General features: G+C 47.2%; 1 protein-coding gene across 1 annotated transcript; it reads left to right on the top strand.

The window, feature by feature from the left end:
- Positions 1 to 6,631: 6,631 nt before the first annotated feature.
- LOC133348693 (caspase-6-like) lies at positions 6,632 to 18,465 on the top strand. Its single transcript, XM_061561635.1, has 5 exons — positions 6,632 to 6,850; positions 8,223 to 8,474; positions 15,864 to 16,030; positions 17,659 to 17,836; positions 18,175 to 18,465. The coding sequence occupies exons 2-5, from the start codon at positions 8,234 to 8,236 to the stop codon at positions 18,423 to 18,425; spliced, it is 837 nt and encodes a 278-aa protein (XP_061417619.1). The 5' UTR covers positions 6,632 to 6,850; positions 8,223 to 8,233; the 3' UTR covers positions 18,426 to 18,465.
- Positions 18,466 to 24,821: the final 6,356 nt, after the last annotated feature.

The raw sequence follows: 24,821 nt of genomic DNA, 5'->3' as shown, positions 1-24,821 counted from the left end.
GTTATTGCAGTTGTTTTGTCTACTGGCGTCAGATGGAGAGCAATTTCACTTGGCTACATACTGTAACGTAAAGTCTACTCATGGGCAGACTGCAATTCGCGCGCAATGCATTGTTACCAAAATTCGCTACAACTGCTCACTCCACTCATAAATGAACGCTGGTAAAATTAGCGAAATACTATCATTGCGCCGTAGCAAAAATCCTCAACTTACTGCGCATATTTAAACAAAGGCACGTGCCAGTAGATGATAAGGTTGCTCCTTTTTATTAAATCCTTTATATTAAGTTCACTTGCTTGCTTGCTTGCGCGCTTACGACCGTGCAAATCTTTCGGTCATTTTTTAACCCACTTCCCGTGATCCAATCGAGCTGACATTTTGCACACAGACTCGTTGTGCGTGACAATTTATGACAATTTCTTTTCCAAAATTTTACACTTTTTAGGAAAAAATTAAATATATTTAATTACCAATTGCTTAATGGTGGCAGGCAATCATCTGACCCATAGGTGGCAGCCATCTCAAGCCAGAGGACGAGAGGACTCTAGCCGCCACGCATATAAAGGATTTATAGTGAAAAACTTTGTTTTTACGGGTTAATTTTTTTCTCCTCTGATGTTCTCAATGTCTGGAACTCACACACCGGCCATTCTTCGCTGGTCCGGTCGGATACCAGCTGTTTTTTTAAGTCCAGCCTCAAGACCTCTCTCTTCTATCTCGATCTCCTCAGCCGGTGTCCAGATAGATACATAACGGCGAGCGGTCTGGAGGTGATAGAGATGAAGAAAGACTTAATTGCAAACGGACTTAACTATTGCCCTGACATTTCTGTGCAAGGTTCGCGTGATCGTTTATGCTTCTTGACGATATCCAGCAAGGTATTGTCGTTCATTTGTGACAAGCACTCTCTGTGTGTAATGTGCACGACAAGAACATGCACCGTTTAGAAGTGGGAAAAGGGGCGCTGCAAACGGCTAATGTCACAACAGGATATCTACACTGCAGTTAGATTTTTACGAGAAGCGATCAATCGGGCGGTATTTTTTTTCCCAGTCATCCGTCTTCTCACGGGGCTATGTGACAGGAGAGATAACATTGCAATTGGGCAAACCAGGGCCCCGCATTAGTCACCTTAAGTAAATAAATCAACTTCTCCCGCCGCTTTAGCCCGTTCAGCCGTTATCGCTATTTGCGAACTCAGCCAAGAGTCAAGGGCCAAAGTTGACGAATTTTGCGCGAAACGGTTCACTCGGCAGTCAGTCAGCACTCAACAATTCACAAAGGGCATGCGAACTTTCTATTTGGCTGCACCACAATAATACACGTCAGCTGATCCAGCCCTTTGAAGGAAGAAGAAAATGGTCGGCAAATCACACACATTTGTGCATCTTCCCAAATTTCGTTGAGTCGCAAGGCATCTTAGGAGATGGCAGTACGGCAAGTGCATTGAATCCATGTGCCAAGCATTGGAGTGACACACACCCTTGATATTCGATTTAAAGCTTTCGTGACTGCAGGGATTCATCTTCTTGGTTCTTTCGGTAAAGTCAGGTAGAATGGAAATAATACAATGATAAAAATAAACACAATAAAATGCAATTCTCACGACGTTTCGGCCACAACGCAAGCAGCCGTCCTCAGGGGAAGAACAGGTCTGTCGGAAAGACAGACGCTAATTTGTGGGTTTTCTCCGGGTACTCTGTGTTTTTCTCCCGCACGCCAAACACCCATGAATGTTGTTGCCCCAAACGTCCCCAAAACAGGATCCTCCTGCAAAAGTATTGTGTCTCCGTGGGGATTTTCCCCGATAAGAAAATGGGCATTGTGCTTGTGGCCCAATGTGTGGTGTCGGATTTTCTTTTATCATTTTAATGTGACCTAGAAAAAAAGCTGGGCTCCAGAATACATTTGGCTTCGTGTGGACTGTTAACATAATTGCACAAGGCCTCAAGTTCCAAAGTCCCGCTCAACGGGTGTTTTTCATTCTTGCATTCGACTTTCGCCAGGGAGTAGCACACACGCACCTGTGCCCCAGTGCTTCGAGACAAGGGTTGGTGGATTGTGCGGATTTGTTAAACCTCCAAAACTCACTGGGATGCCAGGAAACCGCTAATATTTCCAGTAGAATATTACGGTGAATGCAACTAACTATTTCACTATTTTTATTTCACCTGCAGGTAAGGTCCACTGAGCGATATATATATTTTCAGAAGTACCTGGTCACAAATGATAGCTCAACAAAGTGGCTTATCATGTGGAAATTGACGGCAGCCAAATACTCTGAGCGCATGCTGATTCTAAATGTGGAGGGAAAACCCGCAGGACCCAGATAAATCCACGCGACCACGGGGAGAGAGACAGGCAAACTCCAATCATCTATATATATAAAATCGTTCATGTCTGTCTGTCTGTGTGTGGACTTTGGCCCATACGCACTTTCATTGGACGGCGGTTGCCCCTGGCACGGCTAGCCACGCCTTCGCCGCTTTCATTGGACCTGGCAACGGCTAGCCACGCCTTCGCCAAGGGCTGCAGTTTCATTGGACGGCGGTTGCCCCTGCCAAACGGCTAGCCACGCCCTTCGCCACTTTCATAAGCTCCGTATTTAATTAAATAATAGCCATTACACAGTATTGTTGGAGCGCTAGGGGGGGGGGAAGGAACGCCACCCGTACCCTGCCTTTTCCAAGCCGACAATTTTAGGCGAGGCCGCAGGCTTTGCACGCTACTAGGCCTCGACACCCACCACGCCACTCTGAGGTAAATTCATCAAAGTTTTTCCTACTCTTCACTACACCCCCACCACAATGTGTGCTATTAATATTACTTTTAAAACCCAACGCGCCAACAATCGATTACTTTAATGTTCACTGTACAAATACTCATTAAGCTGGGTGAGCGGACTGCCAGTCTATCATGTACACTGTAGCCTGCTTATTAAGCTCGGTGAGCGTACTGCCACTCTATCATGTACACTCTAGCCTGCTTATGAAGCTGAGTGCGTGTACTGGCAGTCTATAATGTGGACTCTTGCCTGGTTATTATAATCGATTCTTTATATGTTCTTTGTACAAACAGTCATTAAGCTGCTTGAGCGACCCCAGTTCGATTCCAACTCACGCCCACCACCGCTGACGATTATTTGAACGGACCTGGCCCTCCCCTAGGTCCACTCAGCCTCAAAAGCGTAACTGCTGTCGTGTGTGAACATCGTCACTGGGGAGACAAAGGCGGCGGGGCATCGTGGATCCAAGTCCCGGGCGAAGCCGGGTCATGTGTATGTGTGTTTGTGTTTATGTGTATGTCTGTGTGTCTCTATGTATGTGTGTATGTATGTGTATGTATGTGTTTGTGTGTATGTGTGTGTGTATGTATGTGGGTTTTTTTATGTCTTTATGTGTATGTCTGCGTGTCTCTATGTATGTGTGTATGTACGTGTGTGCATGTGTTTGTGTGTATGTATGTGTGTGTCTATGTATGTGTGTGTATGTGTTTCTGTGTATGTATGTGTGTGTATGTATGTGTGTTACGTGTCTGTCTGTGTGTCTGCAGTATGTGTGTGTGTATGCGTATGTGTTTGTGTGCATGTATGTGTGTGTTTGTGTGTATGTGTATGTCTGTGTGTTTGTATGTGTGTGTATGTGTGTGTATGTGTTTGTGTGTATGTGTGTGTATGTATGTGTGTGTATGTGTTTGTATGTGTTTGTGTGTTTACGCTCGCATTACACAAATGTGTTGCTGGTCTAAGGCGTTCCTCGCACAGCATTGCCGCTTTATTATTTCAGTCGTTTACTGCCTTACGCACCCTGAAAGTCGTGTGTGTCTGCAGCAAGCGCGTGTATGTGTACCTATGGACGCGCGCGGCGTGTGTTGTGTAGGGGGGAACGGTAGTGTAGTGCTTAGCGTGCTGTCTGTGTCTGTGTGTGTGTCTGTGTGTGTGTCTGTGTGTGTGCGTGTGTGGTGTGTGGGGAGCGGTAGTGTAGTGCTTAGCGTGCTGTCTGTGTGTCTGTGTGTGTGTGTGTCTGTCTGTGTCTGTCTGTGTGTGTCTGCGTGTGTCTGTTTGTGTGTCTGTGCGTGTGTGGTGTGTGAGGAGCGGTGGGTGTAGTGCTTAACGCTACGCTGCGCTACCAACCCGGCGAACCGAGTTCGATTCCCGCTCACGGCCACCACCGGTGACGATTATTTGAACCTCCCCTAGGTCGACTCAGCCTCAAACGAGTAACTCGTGTGGCGTATTAACATCGGCATTTGGGAGACAAAGGCGGCCGGGCGTGGTGGATCCAAGTCCCGGGCGAAGCCGGGTAGTACAGCTAGTACAAAATATACAGGCATTAGGGTCGGGATCGAACCCACGACCTCCTGTATACCAGGCGAGGTAGTTAACGTCTCGTAATCGTGGTGATGATTTACACGCGCCACGGTGGCATAAGTAACCGCTTGGTAGATTTGCCCTCGTTTCTAAGTCGGAAGGTAAAGGTGCAACCCTACAATTGCTTGCTCACGGCCACTGCTGGTGGAAGGGGCTTCTACGATAAGAAGATCGAGAGCAGGGGCCGGCAACCAAAACAACAAGAAGAGACATTTTTTTCTCAAATTCGGTACAAAACTCAATTTTTCAAGAGCCGCTACATATGCTACGGGCCCCCCGCACTTTCAAGGGTCCTGCGCTAAACGCTTTCAAGCTATCAATTCCGGTTTCTAGTGATTCTGCACTTGCTCTATTACTATTGTACTATACTGCCTTAAACTTTTATGAACGACTGGGTGTTTAAGGTTAGCGATTTGTCGTATTATCTGGCTGTATAGCAAATGAAAAAATACAATAACTTTACTATGCAAGTTAAACATTTGTGTTTAAAATTTTGTGTAAAAAAAAATTTAGGGCCCCTTTATAACATATGCTACAGCCGCCGCACTAGCTTAATCCGGCACTGGGTGGGAGTACCCACACATTGCTCCACCGCACGAGATCTGCCGATTAACTTGGGTGAAGCCACGTATTCTGCCGGGTAGACACACAAACCCTTGGCTTCAAGAAACTTTCCCCGTTGTTTTATTGGCCGAACTGGGCAATCATATTGCACCGGCGACATTTGGATTGCAAGTCCAGTGCGATAACCATTACACGGGCGGCAGTTCCCTTCGTTTGTCACAGGTAAATAGTGAACATATAACGTTTATCACGAAGCGTTTCTGTATGTGCGGAAAACCGGAAAACAGATATGTTTTTCTAACCGGGATTTTTTTATGCGATGAACGGTGATACCATTTTTTTAGCAACGCCAAGTGACTGAATACGTTATTTGGTAATGCTGATTTGTCATAGGTGCACAAAAGCACAACGAACAAACTCAACACACTTGTCAATAACATTGTGGCCTTAGAATGAAAAGTACATAATAGGCGAAGTTTTGGGCAATGGCTCTGCTGCCCCACAGGCTAACAATGTAGATATCCCACGTGCATATCGGTACTGACATTGGACTGGTCGCTTGCACTTAGCAATCGGCAAGGCACAATTCGACTCGGGCATGAAGTGGAACACATCTATGTTATTTTCCTTGAGTCGGTGGTGAAAACTCCACGTTCCTATGGTTGGGAGGCAGTAACCGCTGTTTATTTTTGCGTTGAATAGGTCCCCCTTTGTTTACATAAAGTGTTCTTGCCAATATTTAAACTCTTTAAAAAAGATTTTACCAGATAAGAGTCACTGAGCTATCGGGCTATTTTTCAGAAGTGACCTGGCCACAAATGATAGCTTAACAAAGTGGCTTATCATTTGGATATTTACAGTAGCCAAATATTCTAAACGCACGTTTCTAATTGTGGAGGGAAACCCCGGAGGACCCGGAGAAGAATCCACGCGACCACGGGGAGAGAGACATGCAAATTGCAAATATGCAGGCGTCGGTGTCGAGATCGAACCCACGACCTCCTGTATTCGAGGCGAGATAGATAACATCTTGCCAACATGGCGTGACGAGGTGGTGGGTTTAATGACACATTTATAATTACGCGATTTAACCCCCCCCCCAAAAAAAACCCCTCTATTGTGGATAATATTGGTCGTGAAAGCCTATTTGTTAAACTATGTACAGTATGTTGAACTTCTTTCGCACCGTACGTCGCCAACCGTGCTCATTGGAGGTGCTGAAAATGCGACATCGCAGACCGCAATGGAAACGTTGATGACACACGTGAGGACAGTGGTAATAGTAGTTTCCAGTAGAAGAGACGGGCAGATATATTTTGAGAATGTGGAGATGTGGAAGGGTGGTGGGGGTGAGAGGACAGTGAAAGAGGCAGTTGAAGTATGGCCATTATGACTCCTCCCCACCTCCATGAGGCCTTCATTAACCAGTGGATTGACAAAGGGTCGTACATGACGCTGCACACCGGTTGCGTGCAATGGGCAGCAGAACGCTCTACTCGTCATCCGGAGGTCGCCAGTTCGATCTCCCGGGGCGGCAACACGTACACAAGCACGCAGTCACCGGAAACATGGAATGCCTGTAACTTTTTCAAGTCCTGATTGTAGGATTAGCACGCGCAGTGAGTCAAGCACGGATCGGTGGGTAGGAGATATGAGTGGCAGTGGGGGAGGTGCATAAAAGGCAATGATGTCTCAAGATGCCCAATTGCACAGCAGGAAATAGACCGCGGTACCCTGCGTAGGTGTGCGTGCGTGAGTCAGCCAGGTAGCGAGCCAGCCAGCCACGTGCCTTAACACCTTGTACAGGGGCGAGGACGCTGAACATTACGTATCAGAGTTTGCTGAGCACGGCTGGCGAGCGAGCGGTGGGGGCATTCAACAAGGAGAGGCTCACTTCACATCGAGTGTCGCAAGCAGGTACCTCGCATACCACAAGCGCACACACACACGTAACAGGCTGATGGAGCAAGTGCTTTCAGCGAGCACCTATGATGGTCGTAGAGGTAGACGAGGGGGTGGGTGGCCAGCACCACGCCCGGCCGCCTTTTCCCCCTAATGGCGATGTCTACACATCGCACCAGCTACTCATTTGAGGCCGAGTCGACCTAGGGGAGGCCCAGGGCACCGGTTCAGATAATCGTCACTGGTGTTGGCCGTGAGCGCGAATCGAACTCGGGTAGCCGGATTAGTAACGCAGCGCGCTAACAGCTTGCACTACCGGTGCACACATACATACACTAGTTATAACATTATCGAGCCCATTTGAAAGCATACATAGCAGTACGATACAAATTAAAATATTTATTTTTCCGACGGGAAAGCAGTAACCTTTTAAATCTTGACTTAAAGCTTTCGTGACTGCAGGAATTCATATTCTACGTGACTTTACCGAAAGACCCAAAGAATACAGTAACATTTTACTTGACAGGAATTCCAACATCATCGTCTTCCATTTCTATTTGTACACGAATGGCCAGTTGCATGTTTTGAGGACGTATCAGAGTACTATGGATATACTGACCATCGTCATAGGTATGTGGAATCGTCATCACTGGCTCAGGGCCGCCAACAGAGATAACTCTGCCCTACTCACAATTGAGGATGGGTATGTTTTGTCCTTTCACTTTGACACTGAAAGAATGTATATCTCGTGGTTACATAACTCGCTTAGCACGGTTGGCTATGCATGGTGCGAAAGACACACATGTCAAACCCTTGTCAGTGCCTAGCTTATTACAGACCAATTCAGATCTTATTGGTCACTCCGTGCCCTTATAAATCTCAATGTTCATCCTACAAAGTCCCATCACAAGAGAGAAACACAAACAAATAGACAAAACATTTTTTTGGCCGTATTGAAACGGCTTTACCCCGTATGGACCTGAAAACTCAATTTCCCTGTACAAGAATACGGGTAAACCGTATGGGTTGACAGGTATGGAAAGGTCAACATACATACTATACAAGGCGAAAACTTTGGCATGGGGGTCACGGTGGTCCCGGAAATGTTTTTATCTTCATAAAATCGAGTGCAATGTTTCAAAAAGCTGTAGAAACTATTAAATACCCTACTTCATGGTGAGGGATACTTATACCTTATTCCGTGACTGTTTCCGTGAATTTTTGTCTGATTCCCACACCTCGGCCATGACATTTTTCAAAAAATTACCATTCCCCAAAATCCTAGCTCTATTTATAAACGGCATCACCAGGATTTTTTTGTATTCTAATCTATTAAACAAATTGACTTTCACCAAAGCACTAATTCAATCGTCATTATGTTTTGCAGGGACAGAGAAGATGCCGCTTGAGACGTGCGAAATAGTCTTGTCCGGTGGAGATGATTCGCCCCTGGAGGTGTCAAGTGGGACGGCGCTGATCATTAATTCGGTGCATTTCATGAGAGGCTTGGAGCTGCAGGATAGAGAAGGCTCCCAGAAAGATGAACAGATCATGACCAGGATTTTGGGCAAAATCGGATTCGAAGTCGATCTGTTACTTGACAAAACTTCCGATGATATTATGAAGGCGCTCCAAGAAGGTATGTCCACTGCATCACCTCCTGAGTAACGTTCTGACGTTAGGTCAGTTTTTGGGCCAATAATAAAGATAAATATTCACTGAATAGACACATTGGCTGGTGGGTAAAGTGCTGTTAGTGAAGACCTATTAAAGCCGACGTGACACACAATGAGGGTCATGTGGTCAGTGTCACACCAGGTTCCCTTCACACACACCACACCATTTGAGGCTGAGTCGACCAAGGAGATGCTCAGGACTGATTCAGATGTTTATGTTAGTCGTGGGCATAATTTAAATTCAGGTCGACTGATTCGTAGCACAGTGCACTAACCACTGCACCAGTGCTGCGCCCACAGGCCAACAACAACTGCCATTCGCCACTAAGTGGTGGTGACTTCACCACGGCGCTTGTGCCAGGCTATGTGCACTTTGTGGCCACGTGAAGTGTCGAACGCCCGCTGGCAGGAGGTCACGAGGCAGACTCAGGTGCCACGGATCGACTGACTGAGATGACTGGCCGATGCATCACCTGTGCCCCCTACTGTGCCAACTTGCTGTGCTTTACCCACCTGGCATTCCGCTTGTTGTTGTGAGCATCGCTCCTCTGCCATCCGTTGTTGTTGGAGGGTAACTGCATCCAACTGCTCAGTAGCGTCCTTCACGAGCCTCCTCCACAGATGTCGATCTTGACACGGCTGGTACCAGTCATCGGCAAGTCCACTCAGCTCCACATCCTCTTGTACCACATCACTCCATCTCTTCTCTAGCCTGTGCCGCGCCCGTTTAACCCCTCTATCTGGCTGAACAAAAGATCTTTAGGCATGCGGTGGCTCGGCATGCGGGCTGCATGACCCAATCAATGCAGCCTTGCCTGCCAGAGGAGCTCACCGATGGGACTTTGTCCAGCTCTTTCAAGGATTTGTGAGCTCTTCACACAATCCAGCCTGGTTAAACCCAGGATGGATCGTAGGCAGGCCAGCCTAAATGTTTTTAACCGGCGAAGATGTTACATTAGGGGGGTCCACGTGTCGCAAGCGTAGAGAAGAGAGGGCATGACTGTCGCCAATAAGACCTGAAGCTTCGTGTGGAGTGACAGACCAGGTAGCTTCCACACAGCCTTATGCAACTGATGAAAAGATAATGCCGCTCAACTGATTTGTAGTGAGACCTTTGTTGTCAAACCGGAGCCAGTCATGAGCACACTGCCTAGGTATGGGAAACTCTCCACTCTCTGTACAACTTCCCCATCACCAATTGGGAATTGTGGGGGTGGAGTGTCTGATGGTACGAAATACCCAGATAGGTGCTTAGTTTTGGTAGGGCTAATGGAAAGGCCCCACCTCTTAGTGGCATACTCCAGGTTCAGTAGCAGCACCTCCAACTCCTCCTCTGAGTGTTCAGCAATTACCAGATCATCGGCATAAATAACATGGTTGACCAATAGGGAGCCATCCCTTGACCACACGCGGGTATCGATCAGCCTCCCATTGTATCTGTACCAGACGGAAATTCTACCGGTACAGCCATCAAAGGCTTCACGAATTATGTGGTCGAAATAGATGTTAAATAATGTGGGAGCCAGAGAACATCCCTGTCGCACCCCAAGCTGCACAGGGAATGGCTCCGACTCCCGGCCATGTAGTTTTACCCGGGCTCACCATCATGAAGGTCCTTAATGATCGTGAGCAGAGAGTCAGTGACTCCGAAAGTTCGAAGAAAAACCCAGAGCCCAGGGCTACCAATGGTATCATAGGCCTTGACCAGGTGAATAAAGCAGAGATGTAGGTCTTGTTGGAATTCCCTACACCTCTGCTGTAGCAGACGGACAGAAAATATGGCATATGTGCAGGACCGCCCTTTCCTGAAACCACATTGGGGCTCTTCAAGCCTCTCCTCAGTGTACCTGACAAGGTGATGTTGAATAATCCTTGCCATGACCTTTCCCGGCACACTGAGGAGTGAGATGCCCCTGTAGTTGTTACAGTCTGTCCTTCTTAAAGAGGGGGACCACCAGGGCATCCTTCCAACCCTATGGAACCCGTCCAGTGGTCCAGAATGTTATTATGATGTCATGTAGGGCAGCCTGTGCACAAACGCCACCCTCCCTCAGCATTTCGCTTGGGAGATCATCTCTGCCCGGTACCTTTCCTGGTCTCAGACTCTGGATCACCTTCAGTACTTCCTCAACAGATGGCACCTCAGCCAGCCACTGACAGGGGGTGACTACTTCTTCCAATATTTGAGGCACCGCAGACTCAGCAGGGTCATCCCCACTTTGCCCCATGTTTTCCAGGCTGAGGGATTTCTCCTCCCCCAATACCTCACAGAAATGCTCGGCAAATCTGCAAACCTGTTCCTGGGGGTCGGAGATTGGATCACCGTTCTTTCTCCGAATGATAGTGATATGTGTGGCACTACAAGTAACTTTTTTGATGGAATTAAAGAGTGATTTGTGATCGTGGGCTACTGATGCAGATTCCATCTCCTCAGCAACCCGCGACCATCACCCATCCTTGCAGCGCCTCATGGCTCTCTGAACCTCCGAGTGAAGGCTGTGGTAAGCATCCTCATTCTCTGACGTGGGATGCTGTAGATGATGAGAGTGGGCCTGTCGCTTTTTCTCAGCTAGCCTGAACACCTCCTCTGTCAGCCAGGGACTCTGGGAAGGTCTAGACCGTGTACCCAAGGCAGCTATTGCAGTTGCATAAACCACAGTCCTAAACCTCGCCCATTTCCCCTCGACATCCGGAGGAGTGGTGGATGGTGCCAACCCAAGCTGCAAGCGATGATTCAATTCTCACTTGCAACTTTCATCAGCTAGCTGAGACCAGGCGACTATGGGTTTGAATGGGGTCCTGAATGTACACCCACCACCAGAGTGGAAGAATTGCAGGAGCATCTTACAGATAACAAGTCTATGGTCAGTGGGCAGATCAGCTCCACGGTAGGTCCTGGTATCAAGGACATGGGCCCGCATCTGCTGTTCTGTCACTATACAGTCCAGCAGATGTTCTTGCTTGGACTCGGCATGCATCCATGATGTTGTGTGGATGCGCCGATGCCGGAACAGCGTGTTGGTAATTACAAGCCCATGGGCTGCACAAAACTCTAGCAGCCTCCTACCGTTGTTATTGAGCTGATCTGGCCCATGCATTCCAATCACTTCAGACCAGGTGCCAGCATCATGATCAACTCGGGCATTAAAGTCACCCAACAGAATGACTCTATCCCGAGGGGCCATTTTAGCTAGCACCTGTGCCAGGAGGTCATAGAAGGCATCTGACTCATTGGCCTTGCCTGTATCCCTCTACTGATGTTCGTCTTCGGTGGGGGCATAAGTAATCACGACCACCACTCTTTGTGGGAAGGCGACCCCAAAGTAGCCTGGGGCTTACAGCTTCCCACACCTCACCGCCACGCTCCCACACCTTCATTATTTTGTTCAGAAGAAGAGCCACTTCCTGTTGTTTGGCAGTCTCCTGACCCGAGTAGAAAACTGTCCACCCCTCATGGTGGCAGGATCCAGAGCCGGTCCACCGGACCTCCTGAATACCACAGAGATCCAGGCGGTACCGGTCCAGCTCCTGACAGAGGATTGGCAGCCTCTCATCCGCAGTGAGCGTTCGAACATTCCACGTGGCCACCCGCAGTGGCTTTTTGCTGCTTGTGGAAGAATCCCAAGGGTAAGGATTCAGTCTCCTGACTCCGCCAAATGGGGTTTGCCCAGGAGACGTCATAGACGCCTGTCCCCCCTAGGCCTCTGGCACAAGCTTCGTTTGATATTTTCTTCATAGTATAGTGGTCATTTATTTGAAGGTGGAGGGGTTACCGGCCCCTCGCACCCATCCAGAGCCCCCATTTGGCTGCTGTGGTGGCTACAAACGCAATGAGGGGAATGGTCAATCGAAATTGGCCCTCCCCCCACGGCACTGCTCACCACAACGTTATCATCTGGCATCAACAAGGAGGTAGAGGGTTGTTTTGCCGGGCACACAGGCCAACAACACAGATATTCACATGCGGTTCAGTACCGACATTGGACTGGCTGCTTGAAATTAGCACTCAGCAAAGCACGATTCGACTCGAGCATGGGGTGGAACACATCCGTGTTATTTTCCTTGAGTTTGTGATGAAAACAGCACGTTCCTACGGTTGGGGCCAGCTATTCCACAGAACAACCGCGGTGGACTTTTGCATTGAATTGGGGCCCACATTGTTTAACTAGCTGACCCTGCCCTACTGGACATCTGTGAAAGAGAGCTTCATAGCTCATCTTAGTCCCCTCGGATAAATAATCGCAATCTGTTAAGATGAAGTGCTCTTACCAATAACATCTGGCAACCCAGCAGGATTTGTTTAATAAGTCTGACTCTGCTGATGCAGCCTAGAAGGTCAAAACTGGCCCAGAGTTTGCTTGCTTCAACAAATGCTGCTGAATAACATTTTATTGAAAGCTAAAAGGGCTGATTAGATGTCTGTGGAGATACGGACTCATGCCAATTCTGGAAAGGGTAAATGAGTTGAGGTGTTCCAGATTCTTACGATTGTTAATCATGTTCGCTGAGTAGCGTTGCGACTCAAAGGTTAATAATCAGTAACGTGTTGCTGAGTGGGTAGGAACAGAAAACTGTCCACGTTTGTTGTGCGACAAACTTTCCAACGGTAAACAGGACTTGAGGCCATGCTGGTGCAAGTCCTTTCTATTTATAGGGCCACCCGGACGCATATTGCAGCAGCGAACAATGATGACTGTACATGCACTATACGTCTTCTTTCGTATGGCTGATGTATATGCAGAGCAAGAACGACAATTTTACAATCAGATGGTCAAGCCAGATAACCGCGTCAGGAGCAGCGGAATGTATCGCTGTAATGTCTCCTTCATGATTATGGATCAGGCATTGCGTCGTTTTACCTTCTATGGTCTGACATATCCTAACTAGGACAAACCCGGTCTTTGTTTCACTGCTGCACTGTTGGGATGAGCTACTATTTTCTTAACTCTTTTGAGTCGGTGGTTCTAAACAACAAAATTACCATATAAGGTGGACAGCTTTTGCACCATGCAATGCTGCACAGCTTTATATGTCATTAAATCTATTCCTTAAAGTTGCGAAACATTTTAATGCAATATACGGTTTTCATAAATACTGTTTATGAGGTTTGGCTACTGTCAGAGGACCACGGGCTTTTTCCACAGCTTGCTCTAGAGGCTGTTTACATGAGAGGTCTTCATTGCTTTTTTAATCAGCTTTTATAATGTCTCAATAAATACTGCAGTTTTGTGATCGGAGTGACAGGGATGCTACTATGATGTAATGGTTAGCACACAGGACTTTAATCCCGGCTCGGCAGTTAAATCCCATCACCCCTGGCTGCTCAACAGAATACATTTCTACAATGCAAATAGTTGATCAACAGATAACTTTTGGTGGGGTTAAGTGTGGGTATTCCCACCTGTTCCAAGAGATTTGGCCAGCATGGAAGAGTCAGCCAAATTACCCTCTCTGGAACATCGTTCGCATAATCATCAGTGCTCATATCCATCACCGCTGGTAATAAGCCCCGTTATTTTCTCAACAAAGCCAAGATGTACATATGAAGGATGTTACGATAGCAAACACAGAGTCGTGTGCACAGCCGTTTGTCTGCTTCGAGCTTAGCTGACATCAACGGTCAGCAAATATAGCTCTGCAACCCTAAAATGTGAGTCTTTTCGCAATCATACCTCTCGTCTGACATCCGTTTCAACAGCAGGAGGTAGTGATGTGGCGATGGCTTGCTCATGCCACTGCTCACCGAAGGGCTTCCACTCCTCGAAGGAGCTCTCTAGAGAGAGAAGGAGCTCTCTAGAGAGAGAGCTCCTTCGAGGAGAGAGCTCCTTCAGAGGTACGTGTGCCTATTCTTGCACGCTGGTCAGAAGTCTTGCAAAAGGTTGAAGAGGGCGCAGGTATTGATTAGGGGGGTGAGGCAGTTGGGGGGGGGGCGGGGCAAAACTTAAAAAAAGATTAAAACCACTAATTTAGAAGCACAAACTATAAAAACACCCCACCTTTTGAACCAGGCATGCCATTTATCTGCGTACGAAAGTGCACTTTCCCCATCCGCGGGAAGTTATTTTTCATGATTTTATGAGGGTCTTTCAGAGGGCTATTGTCACTACGCTTTGCTCATAAAGAAAAGCGGAAGTTCTAGGTGACTTTCTTTGTGTGACAATTATGATAACAGCAACATTAACAGTTGAAAGAGTCTCCTTGTTCAGACGAACATTGGCCACTGCCTGCCTCCACTGTTGATCCACTGTTGCTCGGCTCTTCGATTCATTATTTGCGGATTTGATTTTCTCCACTGATTGTCGATTCGATTGCTCGGCTTAATCAGATAGCCCGGAAAAAAGTTAGAAACAACAACACAACGTTCTCACCTCTCTTCCCAGGTGTGCCGCCAGACGGGAGGTAATGGGCAGGGCTTGATAACATCATGTGCACCGTCACCGCCGCGTCACACTGGGCGTGGCTTGTATGGGGGTTTCCTGCCTTCGGGAGGCAGGACGTTGGTGAGGCTGCCATTTGGTCCACAGAAAGTGGTCACTTACAGCTTATATTACATTCATCAACTTGATCTGACAAATCAAGCCCAGCTCTAGTCCTTACCCTCTCTGGAACATCGAGTCGTGGACATGTCCTTTATCTTGTCGCACAGATGACACACAGTCTCCTTGAATTCAACGATCACCATTGTCCCACCTCGAGTTATCCCTCACACTTTCCAATCCATTGTGTCCACTCGCCGACTCGTGTCCATTGCAATGCGGCTGCCAGGATTCGTACGCGCACCCCTCTTGCTGATCGCATTACCCCCCATGGTGGCATCTCTCCATTGGAAGCCAGTCCGGTTTAGAGTAGAGTTGAATATTCTTCTCCATACCTACAAGGCTCTCAATGACGATGCTCTCTCATTTATACAGGCCCTCCTTCGCCCACAAGTTCAAACAAGAGTACTTCAGTCTTCTGAGTCTGGCCTTTTCTGTGTGCCGAGGTCACGTCTCTGTAGGATGATGGGTGACCGGGCCTTTTCTCGCGAGGCCCCCAGGCTGTGGAATTCACTTCCACTTGACGTTCACTCTGCTGACTCCCCCCTCGTTTTATTGAAATCACGCCTTAAGAAGCATTTATTTTTCGCGGACTTTTTCTATTTCTGGAATCCTTTGTTTTGGTGTTGGATTTTATTGGCGTGAGCCTGCGCGCACGCATGTGTGTTTTGTACAGCGCCTTGTGATCTCTTGTTAAAAGGCTCTTTAGAAGTGTATATTATTATGATTTTTATATTATTTCCATACAAAAGGCTTGACTCTGCCATTTGTCAGCACTTTAACTGAGCTTGGGCAATGATGTTAATTTGTGCACAGTCGCGGAAAATCGGAAAAATGCAGAGGCCTTCGTGTGCGTCATCATGAGCCACGGCTGGCATGGATACTTCGTGTGCTACGATGACACCAAGGTGTACTATAAGGACATCTACAGCCTGTTCAACAACAAAGCCTGGGAACACAAACTCAAGCTCTTCATTATACAGGTGAGTGCATGGTTGTGAATAGGAATGGGACGGTGATTCATGAGCTAAACATACGAAACGTCCCAGCGTGTCGCCCAAATGTTCTGGCGTCATGCTCGCCTCGTGATGTGGGCAAAGGGTGGCAGCTACTTGAACAGTGGACAGGGCTGTTGGAGGGAGAGACTGCCAGCCCATGTGTCCCAGTTGAGCTTGCCAGAAACTTAGCAGCATTGTGTATTAAGCGGCATAATTGTAATCATAATAATAATTCAAATTTATAATGCGCATTCCATCCTAGGATCACAATGTGCAATGCATGAAAAGCAGGAAACAAAAAAACAGAACCAGGGCAACCGATCAAACTAAAGAGGGAAGGCCAGTTTAAAGAGATGGGTTTTCAAAGCAGATTTAAATATATCTACCGACTCTGATTGCCTGATTTCAAGTGGAAAGGCATTCCATAGCTTGGGTGCCATGCTAACAAAAGCCCGACTGCCAAATAGAACAACCTAGACCTGGGAGTGCTGAGCAGTTGGAGATCAGATGGTCTAGAGGACCTTGATGGAATATATAAATGTATTAGTTCCTGCAAGTAATGTGGTGTGAGCCCTTTTAAAGCATTATAGGTTAATAGCAGTATTTTAAAATCCACTCAGAATTTGACCAGTAGCCAATGAAGAGATAAGAGGACTGGTGCAATGTGCTCATGTAATCGTGTACGTACGTGTAAGCACTCTAGCAGCTGCATTCTGAACAAGCTGGAGTCTGCCCAGTGCTTTGCTCGGTATCCCAACCACTGAGGCGTTGCAGTAGTCGAGTCGGGATGACACAAAAGCATGGACGAGTCTCTCCATGTCAGCAGGTGACAGGAAGTGATGCATTTTGGAAATATCTCTTCGGTGGAAAAAGGACATTTTAACCACCTTAGATATATGTGCCTCAAAGGATAATGACTAGTCAAACTGAACACAAAGGCTTCTAACCTCCTGTGTGGGACTGACATCTTGATCATCAATCAACAAACGAGGCAAACCAATTTTAGAAAGATGCTGAGGGGAGCCGATGCATATGACTTCGGTCTTGTCGGCATTTAGTAGCAAAATGTTTTGGCACAACCATTAATTCACTACTTTTAGTTATGCAGATAGTGCAGATGATGATATTGCATAGTTTGGCCCTAACCAGATATAAATTTGAGTATCATCTGCATAGCAATGCTAGGATTAGACAACATGTTGGAGCAGAGTACCCAATGGTGCCATATAGATGTCTAAAAGTGATTGGCCAAGCACAGATCCCTGCGGAACACCACAGAGAACCGGTCTAATTGGTGATTTTAAGCCATCCTTTGAAAACGTAGTACCTACGATGCTTTAATTAAGAGTGGAACCAGAACAAAGCTAGGCCAGAGATCCCCATTAAAACTTCCAGTCGCTCAAGGAGAACCCCGTCCGTGATCAATGGAGTCAAATGCCGTGCTTAGATCTAGCAGAATGAGGAGGCTAAGCCTTTATCTGCTGACAAAAGTAAATAATTGACCACCCTTACCAGAGCTATGTGCAGGTCTGAACCCCGATTTAAGGTTAGAGGCCACCTACCACCATAAAACTTCGTTATTATTGCATCTTCTGCTGGGGCCGTGTGCTCAGGCTTGCCGTGGTGATAGCTCTGACTCCGGCGCTGAGCTGGAGGAAGGTGGGGACTGCGAGCCAACTCAGGAGGCTGGAAACACAGACGATGCTAGCAGCAGCGTGGACGAGGCCTGCATTCTAAAGGACGACCTGTTTGCCCCACCCGAGACACTCACACTTTACTCCACCCCGGAAGGTGTGTGCAGAGGAGTTTTTTTTCTGCTTACAAAAAAATGTTCATACACTCCAGTGATGTATCGTGGTCGGCATGGACCCTTGTGCAGGTAATGGAATGGGGGGCCCTGTAAAATCCCCCCCCCCTCATTGTAACCCAATACCTGGACCCCTTTGGCCCATGAGCTCCGGTGCAGTTGTACTGCCTGCACTCTCGACAGCTCTGTCTCTGGCATAAAATTGTTGAGTTTATAATTCGTGCTCTATTTTCATATAATAAATACAGCACATGAATCTACGTATTTACCCATGTGTTTCTTTTCTCCCGGCTGCTCCTTCTCCTCTCCCTCATCTAACCAGGTTACGTTTCATACCGGCCGAACCTCAGCAGCTGTCAGTTCATCGAGGCCGTGGCACTTGAGCTGACGCGAGCCTGGGAGAAGCGCGTCGAGCTTGTGCAGTCTCTCACACGCGTGTCCCACCGCATTGCGCGAGGCTTCCAATCGAATTCGAGGGACAAACAGCACAATGGCAAGAAGCAGATGCCTTGCCTCGTCAGCCACCTCACGCGAGACGTGTACCTTGTGCAGCGGCAGGGCTACACCCAGTGACAACGCTCAAACAGAATAATAAACTCATTTACTATGTTGCTGTGGGGGCATGAGTGTTTTATTTTTGGAGAGTTTTATGAGAGAAAGCTTACATAGGCACCGTATAACATGCTCTATAGAAAGTCAAACTGACCCATGGGCCAGAACAATCCGGAACACCATAGTGAGAGTAAGAATGTAATCTGACTGCATTCTGAAAATACTGAAAGATTATTATTGTTTTCTCACAGAAAAACCCCGAGACTAACAGAGAGACCCACAGACATTCACAGAAATCCACAAACATGCTCAGAAACCCACAGACATGCACAGACACCCACAGACACACACATAGTTCCACAGTCACGTGCAGATACCCATACATACACACACACAGAGACTCACAGACATGCTCAGAGACCGACAGCCATGCATAGAGACCCACAGACAAGCACAGAGATCCACAGACGACCACAGACACCGACAGACACACACAGAGACCCACAGACATGCACAGACACACACAGAGACCCACAGACATGCACAGACACACACAGAGACCCACAGACATGCACAGACACACACAGAGACCCACAGACATGCACAGACACACACAGAGACCCACAGACATGCACAGACACACACAGACCCACAGACATGCACAGACACACACAGACCCACAGACATGCACAGACACACACAGACTCACAGACATGCACAGACACACACACAGACTCACAGACATGCACAGACACACACAGACATGCACAGACACACACAGACTCACAGACATGCACAGACACACACAGACCCACAGACATGCACAGACACACACAGACCCACAGACATGCACAGACACACACAGAGACCCACAGACATGCACAGACACACACAGACCCACAGACATGCACAGACACACACACAGACCCACAGACATGCACAGACACACACAGAGACCCACAGACGACCAGAGACCGACAGACACACACAAAGACCCAGAGGCACACATAGTGACCCACAGACACACATCGATACCCACAGATGTGCACAGAGACTTACACACGTTATTCTTCTTCGTGTCTCTTGCCCAACCAATATAGTAATTTTCCAATATCCTGCACAGGCCACCGCTTCTGGTGTTAGCATTGCCAAATTTTGAGGAGTGCACTGGGGTGCTGCAGGGCATCTCAGGAGATGATGCATGATTTGCAAAAGCCCCACGATTCATGAGAGAGTTGTATCTGTCGAAACACACTCTCAGTCTCTTTAGGCTCCACCATGTGAGCCATTTGGAATTGGAGCCAGATGCGAGCTCCTCACTGAGGATGAATCCTCGATGGCTTCATTAATCAGTTTTGTTACTTGATTTTTCCCATTTTTTTGCCAGAGGGAAGATCTCGCAGATTCCGGTGATGTGGTCAGTTGTACAGTGGGTCAGAACCCACGACCTCCTGGATACCAGGCGAGGGAGATAACATCTTGCAACCGCGGCGCACCCAATAATTTCTTCCCATTTCCAGCCCTGGGCATTGCTGGACTGTAAAGGAAAGTGACGATGTGGGGAAACCTTTACCCAGCAGTAGATTGATCATGGCTATTTATGATGGGCTATCTCTTGTGTTTTGGTTGCCTCTCTTCAGTTTTAGGAGCAAAGATAACGAAGGGCAAAGGTTCTGCGAGCAGTTTTCCACAAATCCGTTAGGTTCAAAATTCAAATGAAGACTAACCGTTTTATTTTCTTTCGCACCCACCTAAAGTGCACTTTGGCAAGAAGCAGACTCCTAACTATATATTCAAAAGCACGCACTCATGAGCCAGGGCATAAAGGTCTGTGTAGTAAAGTTATGAACTGCCCCCACTGGACGTGTGAAAAATAGCTGGAGAGCTCATCGGATTCCTCCAGTAGAAATAATCTGATTCTGATTCTGCATTAATCATGAGCGATTATTGAAAGTTGACAAGAAATAACATCTGGTGATGAAGTTCTCTCTATCCAGCATTACGTTTGCTTAGCAATGATGTGTCTAAATACTGGACTGTAAAATCTGCAGAATGGCTCAGAGGCCCATCATGGCTCATCACGACACACCATCACTTCGACTGGTCACACCATCCCTCCTGACTTTCATCACACCATCACATTACGCCATACCATCTCACCCTACTATCTCACCACAACATAATGCTACACTATTATACCAACTATCACACCTACTCCCCATACTCTCACACCATCTCACGACACCATTTTACCACACTATCCCACTATTTAGTCTCTTACACCATCTAACTATCTCAAATATCCATGCAAACTGCAGAGTTTACACGTTGTATTTCCAACCACAACCACCTACCCATCAACTGAAGTCCTCGCCCTCCTGGGATTGCGCTGTTAGCATCCTAGAATCTCACCCAGATCCGGAAGAACGCTGGTGAACAGTGGAACAATAGAGATGTCCATAATAAACACTTCATTCGAGACCCAGACATCGCACACCTCCTGGCGTTGGCATTCCCCCACGAAGACGCTGGTGGAACCATCAACTTTATCAGAACATCAACAGACCAATGCGCACATCTCCTTCGTAATTGGAAAAAAATAAAGAATAACTACAGTGTGACTGTCGTTATGCAAACCAAACTATGGACAGACCATATAGCAAACCACTGTGCTTCATTTGAAGAATGGCAAAACGACATGAACTCTCTCTTGAAACCCTTTCGTGATGAGCAGACCTCGACATTGCCATTTCGCTCCTGAACCAGCCACGTAACGAGCGTGGGGGCAGGGGGTGCCTTGGCCCCTCTGGTGACCAAAGCTACGAATTGGAGCTCCCTTTACAACCACCATGAGATATGTTTTCAACAACAGTGTAAAAGAACAAAAACTTATTTAAAACGCAGTAAAATCTTTTTTTAAATAAAAGAGCTTTAATTTAATATTGGCTGCATTTTGCAAAGACGGAACACACCAACAGACCGTGAACGTAATGAAGAACATACGGTTGACCTGTATTCTTGTACAAGGAAATTGAGTTTTCAGGTCCATACGGCGTACATCCGTTTCAATACGGGCCTACAACATTTGTTGTTTATGTTTCTCTCTTGTGATGGAACTTTGGAGGATGAACGTTGAGATTTGTAAGGGCAGGTGGTGACCAATAAGGTTTGAATTGGTCTGTCACCCGTACCTCTCTTAATTATTGACGACTTGCAGCACAGCACACGGCAGATGCCTTCGCAGTGTGACTTACGACCTCCTCTTGATACCAAGATTCAGGACGGTCACGTCTATGCGCCGCTTCTCGGTGGCTGCCCCAACAGTCTGGAATGCAATGCCTCTGCACATTCGCAGCATCACCTCAATCGTCTCCTTCAAGAGACGCTTTCGAGTGACTCTGAGCTTGGCTCTGCGCCTCTGAGTTGCGGCCGTTAGGTCCGCAAATTTGCGCGCGTTATAAATTGCATTATTATTATTATTATATGGTTGGTACTGATAAGGGGTTGACAGGTATGTGATGTGATTAGGCAAAAAGAGCCGCGATATAAAGCCTCGGTACGACCGTGTGAGACAAATCAAGTCCTGGACTGGGGTCCCAACTGACCGATTGCCGCACCCCCTGCGCTCATAATTACATAATGTAGTTACACCACTGTCCTGAACATATTTCTATACCCAAGAATAGAATATAACCATCTCACCACACTATCTCATTATTAGTCTATTACACCATCTCACCACCACACAATCATCCCACACAATCACGTCCAGATCCCACACTTTTTTCAAATAAAGAGAGCGTGACAGCTTGTACTCAGGTAAGCTCACTCTGAGCTGATTGGTAGTTGCTACCCCAGTTGCCCACAAGGGGGAACTGTGATCAGACCTGTTCATATTTTGAGCAACGAGATTTTTACAACGGGATATATTGTGGCAACCATTGCCGTTGACGATTGCAGCATGCTTTTGTGTTATCCCGAGTTGAACAAGACTCCAGCTTGTTCAGAATGCAGCTGTTCGAATACTTACACGTACACCATTACGTGAGCACATTCCACCAGTCCGCCTTTTCTTCACTGGTTACCGGTTAAATTCCGAGTGGATTTTAAGATACTGCTATTAACCGAAAAGGCTTTAAAGGGCTCACCCCACATTGCTTGGAGGAACTAATAAATGTATATATTCCATCAAGGTCCTTAAGATCTTGTGATCTCCAACTGCTCAGCACTCCCAGGTCTAGGTGGCGCTCTTTTCATGATCGGGCTTTTGTTAGCATGGCACCCAAGCTATGGAACGCCTTGCCACTTGAAATCAGGCAATCAGAGTCGGCGGATATATTTAAGTCTGCTTTGAAAACCTATATCTTTAAACTGGACTTCCCTCTTTAGTTTGGTTGGTTGCCCTGGTTCTGTTTTTAAATCCTTTATATTAAGTTTACTTGCTTGCTTGCGCGCTTACGACCGTGCAAATGTTTCGGTCGTTTTTTAACCCACTTCCCGTGATCAAATCGAGCTGACATTTTGCACACAGACTCGTTGTGCGTGACAATTTATTTTCGTGAGATTTTTTTTTCCATAACTTTACACTTTTATGATTTTTTTTTATATTTAATTACCAATTGCTTAATGGTGGCAGGCAATCATCTGACCCATAGGTGGCAGCCATCTCAAGCCAGAGGACGAGAGGACTCTAGCCGCCACGCATATAAAGGATTTATAGTGAAAAACTTTGTTTTTACGGGTTAATTTTTTTGTTTCCTGCTTTTCCACCATTGCACATTGGGATCCTAGGATGGAATGCGCATTATAAATTGTAATTATTACTATTATAACCATTGCTCTAAAAATCACCCAGTGGCTCATGTCCATAAATAATGCTTGTTTATCTACACTCTCCAGAGGTGTGGACTCGAGTCATGTGACTTGGACTCGAGTCAGACTCGAGTCATGAATTTGATGACTTCAGACTCGACTTGGACTTGCATAACAATGACTTTGTCCCACCTCTGAGGTGTGGACTCGAGTCATGTGACTTGGACTCGAGTCAGACTCGAGTCATGAATTTGATGACTTCAGACTCGACTTGGACTTGCATAACAATGACTTTGTCCCACCTCTGACACTCTCTATAGCCTTTTTCACACTTGCCAAATGCATCTGAGGCCACGTCCCTATACAAGTTACGATGTATTTTTTTTCAGGCAAGCTGTACCCCTCGATATTATATTCGGCCTTATCCAGTAGGTTCTGACCAATCGTACCTCCTGCACGTCCACAGTGGTTGTTCTGGTCTGGAAAACAATTGTAGGCCCTCAAAATTGTATAGATTGTTGACAACATTCACAATATATTTCAGCGAGGCCTTAATTACCTCTACTTATATGAGAACGCAGAAAACTGTCATACATGTGTAGTGACAGGGTGTTGACCATGAAGAGTAACTACGGGTATGGGTGCACTATGTAACAGCCAACCATAAGGGGGTGTAACTGGGCCAAAGGTCAGAGGCGGTGATCAATCAGGAAGCTCCTGGAACCTGCATGAGAGTTCTAGAAGGGGGCGTGGCCAGAGGCGGGGCTTGGCCACGCTGAGGAGTATATAAGAGGGAGGTAACCGGAGGTTCGGGGCTGTCGTGAGGGTTCGAGTCCTGGCTGCTGTCGCTGTCTTCACCGTCGTCTCTTCATCATCGTCCGGCCGTATGCCCGATCCGCTGTACGGTCCCCATCGTCGTCATCGCTGTATCAGTCAGCCAGCTATATAGTTAGACGCCAGCGATGTGGCTGTATGAGTGGGTCAGCTCTACGTAGCCCAGTGTATATGTTGCTCAGTGAATTTTCCTGTAAAGTGTGAGAAATAAACAAGGAGCCCTCTACAAGTCGTGTCTCGGAAGTCGCTCACTACACATGCATGGCAATGCATAACCCATAATCACCAACATAATTATGATCAACATTGTTGGCAAAATCATCAATAGAGTGTAGGCAGCTGTGGATAATAATACATATGTAGTGGGTTCCACGGAGGCATACACTTGAATTTGGAGGAAACACGTTTATCATTATATGGCCCCAACAGGGCTACTACCTAACGTAACAATGAGTTAACTACATAACCGGGTCAGGTCAGAATATACTGCCTGACCCATGATGCCGAACGTGATGACCGAAGATCGAAGTGACGTAGCCCGGCGGGTTGATTCCATAAGACAGCCGCGATTGCTCTCCTGACCCCCCTTTTTATCCCCTGTGTGGTGCTCCCTCCGCCCTCGGCCCCGCCCCCTTCAGGATCTTCCCAGAAGGTTCTGGGGCCTCACACGACCTGTCCTTCTCGTCACCTGTCGCCCCCCCTCCATATCCTCTCCTCGTCACGTGCCCTCCCGGGTTCCTTTATACCAGGGGTGTCCAAACTTTTTGCAAA

Source organism: Lethenteron reissneri, chromosome 28, assembly GCF_015708825.2.
Source record: "Lethenteron reissneri isolate LAM-NWPU_2019-01 chromosome 28, ASM1570882v1, whole genome shotgun sequence".
Taxonomy (NCBI): Eukaryota; Metazoa; Chordata; class Hyperoartia; order Petromyzontiformes; family Petromyzontidae; genus Lethenteron; species Lethenteron reissneri.
Note: the sequence above shows the minus strand (reverse complement) of the source record. Positions and strands in the feature narration are given on the sequence as shown.

What these genes read in the sequence shown, in the direction of transcription:
- LOC133348693 (XM_061561635.1), top strand. Translation starts at nt 8,234, where the DNA reads ATGCCGCTTGAGACGTGCGAAATAGTCTTGTCCGGTGGAGATGATTCG. An exon ending in TCAAGCTCTTCATTATACAG is followed by an intron (nt 16,031 to 17,658) that starts GTGAGTGCATGG and finishes CCGTGTGCTCAG; the next exon opens with GCTTGCCGTGGTGATAGCTC. An exon ending in ACTTTACTCCACCCCGGAAG is followed by an intron (nt 17,837 to 18,174) that starts GTGTGTGCAGAG and finishes TCATCTAACCAG; the next exon opens with GTTACGTTTCATACCGGCCG.